This window comes from Hipposideros armiger, unplaced genomic scaffold (genome assembly GCF_001890085.2).
Source record: "Hipposideros armiger isolate ML-2016 unplaced genomic scaffold, ASM189008v1 scaffold_132, whole genome shotgun sequence".
Lineage (NCBI taxonomy): Eukaryota > Metazoa > Chordata > Mammalia > Chiroptera > Hipposideridae > Hipposideros > Hipposideros armiger.
This window is the reverse complement of record NW_017731482.1, coordinates 2542850-2547340: the sequence shown is the minus strand read 5'-3', so window position 1 is coordinate 2547340 and position 4491 is coordinate 2542850. Positions and strand designations below refer to the sequence as shown.

The 4491-nt window shown below is 57.3% G+C and overlaps 1 protein-coding gene across 1 annotated transcript in view; it reads left to right on the top strand.

Annotated features, from left to right (window-relative positions):
• The first annotated feature begins 2313 nt into the window (after positions 1-2313).
• Positions 2314-4491, top strand: part of GDPD5 (glycerophosphodiester phosphodiesterase domain containing 5) — a 22245-nt gene continuing 20067 nt past the window's right edge. Inside the window, exons 1-3 of the mRNA XM_019649333.1 lie at positions 2314-2439; positions 2700-2793; positions 3208-3353. Of these exons, the coding sequence (XP_019504878.1) occupies positions 2380-2439; positions 2700-2793; positions 3208-3353 (300 nt within the window). The 5' untranslated portion in view covers positions 2314-2379. The remainder of the gene's footprint in view (positions 2440-2699; positions 2794-3207; positions 3354-4491) is intronic.

The window sequence follows — 4491 nt, the reverse complement described above, 5'->3', positions numbered from 1 at the left end:
TTCCCTTGCATTTTCTCCTTTATCTTCCCCAACCCCCACTCAGGTAGGCACTCACTCCGCATTTCACATCTCAGGAAACATGCTCTGAGAGGTGAACCTCCCCGATTAGGCAGCAGAGCTGGGATTTGACGGATGGATATGACTTAAATGCGGCCCTTAGCCCTGGCCATCTGCCATTTGGTCCACAGAACCCAGATTCCAGCCACCCCAGGAAGCCCGCCTCTGGCACCTCTGTAAGGCTGGGTTCCAACTTTTTGAGTCCCAGCACCCAAGCCAGGCTCACTGAACAAACAGATGTACCTCCTGTATTTCTATCCCTCCCACTATCATCACAAGCCACTGTCCCCCAGCACAGAAAACCACGCTGACTCAGAGGACAATGGGCTGTCTCTACACCTTCTGGGTGGGTTTTCTCCTTCCAGTCAGATTTGAGATGGTGGTCACATTGTTGGGATTCAGTGCTGTTACTGTGGCTTAAGGACACGGTGGGGGGCAGGGAACCCCACAGCCTTTGATCATTGCAGCAGTGCTGCTGAGCATAATGGTGCCACTACAGCAACTGCAAAACTCAGAATAAAATTTTTAATTGCATCAGGGTTATGGGGAATCAGTTTTATTGCAAGTATTTCCACTAGCAATGAAATATTGCAGTAAGATGCTCTCAGAAACGACCCTTCAGCGATGCTGGCTGTGCCCAGGGCCTGCATGGCAGGGGCAGCAGGGTGCAGAGAGCCTGCATGCTGGGGGGGATTTTCAGGGATGGTTAGGACACTGCTTGGCCTCCTGCCACTGCAGCATGACATCCCAGAAAGAGCACGACCTCTGAGACTGGCGGAATGGGGTTTGGGTCCACATCTGCCCCCTCAATGCTACACGACCAAGCAAACCCTGGGCTTCTGAGCCCCGTTTCCCTGTGTGTAAAATGAAGATGATAACACCTCACCTGGCACATTATGAGTATAAACATGAAGGAAACAGGAAGTGCCTCCCACAGCCCCAGGCACGCGCGGACCCTCTATACACCAGCATCCCTCTCCCCTCACCCTGGGCGGTATGGCACCGTCTGAAAGGCCCCTCCCCAGCTCTCAGCCTTATTACTGTTTCTTATCGGAACATTTATTTCCAGGCCGATAGGCTGGTCTGACAACCCTGCAAAGGAAAACTTCATCCCAGGCAAGAATGAATCTTCCAGCCCCGGTCTCTGCCCTCACTACCTAGAAACTCAATTTAGAGCTTGGTCAGGCATTGGAAGGTTCTCAGAATGCTGCCGAGAGGGTCTAAGAAGGGCACTGCAGGAAGAGAGAGAGAGGGACAAGGGCCTCACTGGCAGATAGAAGTGCTTCGGGTAGGCCGTAGGAAGTCGGTCAGGGCAGGATGTGGTAGCCTTGGCTGGCCCTGTATGGAGAGTGGAGTCGGGGCTTTGGGGTAGAGGTGTGACCTGGGTGTCAGGGCGCCTGCTTGGCAGTGTGGGGAAGGTGAGAGCCAGGGCTTAAGGCGGGGGGCCGGGGCATGGGGTGAGGCCGAGTAGCCAGAAACCAGGCTTCACTTTTGGGGAACCTTGTGCATTGCATTAGAAGTTTGGGAGCCCATCCATCCTCAGAGATCTCTGTCCTGTAAAGGTTCCATCTAGTCTTCCCTCAGAGCTGTGCTTGCTTTCTCTAGGAGGTGGTTGCAAAGACAGCCCCCATGACACATTAGAAGCTAGAACCTTGGAAGTCGGGGCTGAGAGCAAGCCTTGGCAACGGAGCAGGAAACACCCCCCTTGGCTGGCTTGCTGCAGCCTGAAGAGTCACTGGGAGCCTGGCTGGCTGGGTGTAAGGCTGGACTGGGTATTAGGCTTCTGCAGACCTGGCTCCTCAGTCTCTTGTCCCTGCGGGTCTAGGCAAGTCAAAGGTTGCTGGCAGCGCTGGGCAAGACCTTGGATATGACCTGCTGGAGAGCCCCCACCCCCACCCCATTTGCTGGATGTCCTCCCTCCTCGCACCCTCAGGGGGCTGAGCCCTGGGGCTGCACCACCACTGGAGCCCAGCTCCCTCCCACCTTGCCTCCTCCATCCTCCCTTGTTTCTCCTTTGTTCCTAGTCCTCCCTCACTGGGTCTGCTGTCTCCTGCCCCCGTCTCACTGTGATCTCTAGCTGTCTCTGGCTTGTCTTAGTCTGTACCTGTGTCTTTCCTGCTTCGCCCCTTCCCTGCTTTGTTGGCCTCTCTTGCACTCTCCATTTCTTCGCGTCAGTCTCTGTCTCTCCCGCTGCCTCTCTCCCTCTCAGACACACTGGGGACCCTTGGGCTGTCCATTCACACCTGTTCTGACCTCCTGTCTGGTGGCTCTTCCCCCTTCCAGATAGGACTGGTGGTCATCCTGGTGTCCACGGTGGTAGCCATGTCGGCCGTGACCCAGCTGTGGGAGGACGAGTGGGAGGTTCTGCTCATCTCCCTGCAGGTGAGTTGGGGGGCAGCAGCTTCTTCCCCCAAACCCTCAAAACAAAAGCAATGCCTTTTTACCACTCCCATCTCTTCAGACCAAGGCCCAGAGGGAGCAAGGGAGGGTGCTATGGTGCAGAGTCCCTGGACCCCCAGTTTCCTCCAGGAGGACAGAGTTGCCTGCCCCTTGGATAGAGATGGGCCATCAGCATGGTGGTGACCAAAGGGCCTGGCATGGCTGGGAGTCAGCGGTCCCTCCTGTCCCTTCCCACGCACAAGGGCACAGCACCGTTCCTGCACGTGGGGGCCCTGGCTGCCGTCACTGCACTCTCCTGGATCGTGGCAGGACAGTTCGCCCGCACGGAGAGGTCCTGTAAGTATGACTGGGCAGGACCTGCCCCCTTCCATGCCCTTCAAGTGCCAGGCCAGCTTGTCCTGCCCCCACCTAGACTTTACCTGGGCATCCCGGGGATGAGGTGGGGCCCTCGCTTTCAGTGTCGGGCTTTTGTTCAGAGTGGCCCATGGGTTCCATGGAAGGCTGCAGCCTCGGTCAGCCTTGCCTGCTTGCTCTTTTGTGACTCTATGTCTGTGTGTGTGTGTGTGTGAGAGTCAGAGGTCAAGGTCACCTTCCCAGCAAGAATGGGGGCTTCCCATGGCGCAGGGTCCCCTCAGAGCATCCTGGTCAGGACAAGTGGGGGGAAGGGGTCCCACCGCTTGCCCAGGGCTCATGGTTGGGCCTGGCGGGAGCCCAACGCTCACCGGCAGTGCTCACAGCCTGTGTCTGCAGCCTCCCAGATGGCCATCCTCTGCACCTTCTCTGCCGTGGTGTTTGCCCTCTACCTGGCCCCTCTCACCATCTCATCTCCCTGCATAATGGAGAAGAAGGACCTGGGCCCCAAGCCTGCCCTCATCGGCCACCGCGGGGCCCCCATGGTGAGTGCCACCTGAGGGTCCTAACAGACTGGAGTGGAGGGATAGGGTGAGGGCAACAGAGCTGCCATTCTAGGGGGAGATAAGCAGAGACCTATCTCCTTGGCGGACCTTGTAGGGAAATGAATATAATACATGCAATACAATAATAGCAACAATTTTTAGCCCCTTTGGGAAGTATGTGGGAAGGTTTGATGAATAGGCTGGAGAACTTATATGGGATCAAACCCTGAAGACCCCTGAAGGCATCTTGCTAAAAACCATGTAACTTGTATCAAGAGGGTCTTAGGCAGACACTTCCTGGGTTAGGAAGGNTCTGAGCCTCAGATCCCCCCACCAGTATGACAGGGGCCGTAATCCCTGCCAGGCAGGTTTGGCTACAAAAGGGGAGAAAGGGGCACATTTGGGTGGGAGGCGGCCTGGAGGGCCAGCCCCTGACACCATTTGACCCCTTTCCTGCTCTGCTCTTCCAGTGGGAACGCCTCTGGTTCTTGCTCCTCACAGTCACCTTCGGCCTCACACTCACCTGGCTCTACTTCTGGTGGGAAGTCCACAATGACTACGATGAATTTAACTGGTGAGTGGGAGAGGGCTGGGCCTGGGACAGGCCCTGGGTCCCAAGGTCCAGGGACCGGGACGGGGGGGCTTGGGTTGGAGCCCCTCTCCCAGGCTGGCTCCCAGAGCTCTGCCGCCAGCTCTCTGTGGCCTTGGGGGCAGGGTCCTCTGGAAAGAACAAAGCCTAGCAGAAGCTGAGCCCAGCTGGGAGGAACAGGGAACTCCTTGCTGGGGCTGCTGTCCTGGAAAATGGGAGTGGAAGGCTGGGACAGGGCTCAGCCGGGGTCTGGGGCCGCTGGTCCTCTTGGTACACAGGAACTCCAAAGCCCAGAGAGACCAAGGCCTTGGCAGAGGAGGTGGCCCTGAGCTGGGCCTTGGGCGGGGCGGGCAGAGGCTATGGTTCTGGGACAGCTCAGGCTCTTTGTGAGCGCCAGCCGCAGGTCCAAGGGCAGGGCTGTCGGAGTACAATACCTGGGTACAGGAGAGCACTTGTTTCTATCTCACCCCCACCTCCATTGCCTGCCTTTGTCAAACGGTGAGAGGCCATGGGAGGAGAAGAACCTGGGGTTCTTGTGGGAACTCCTCT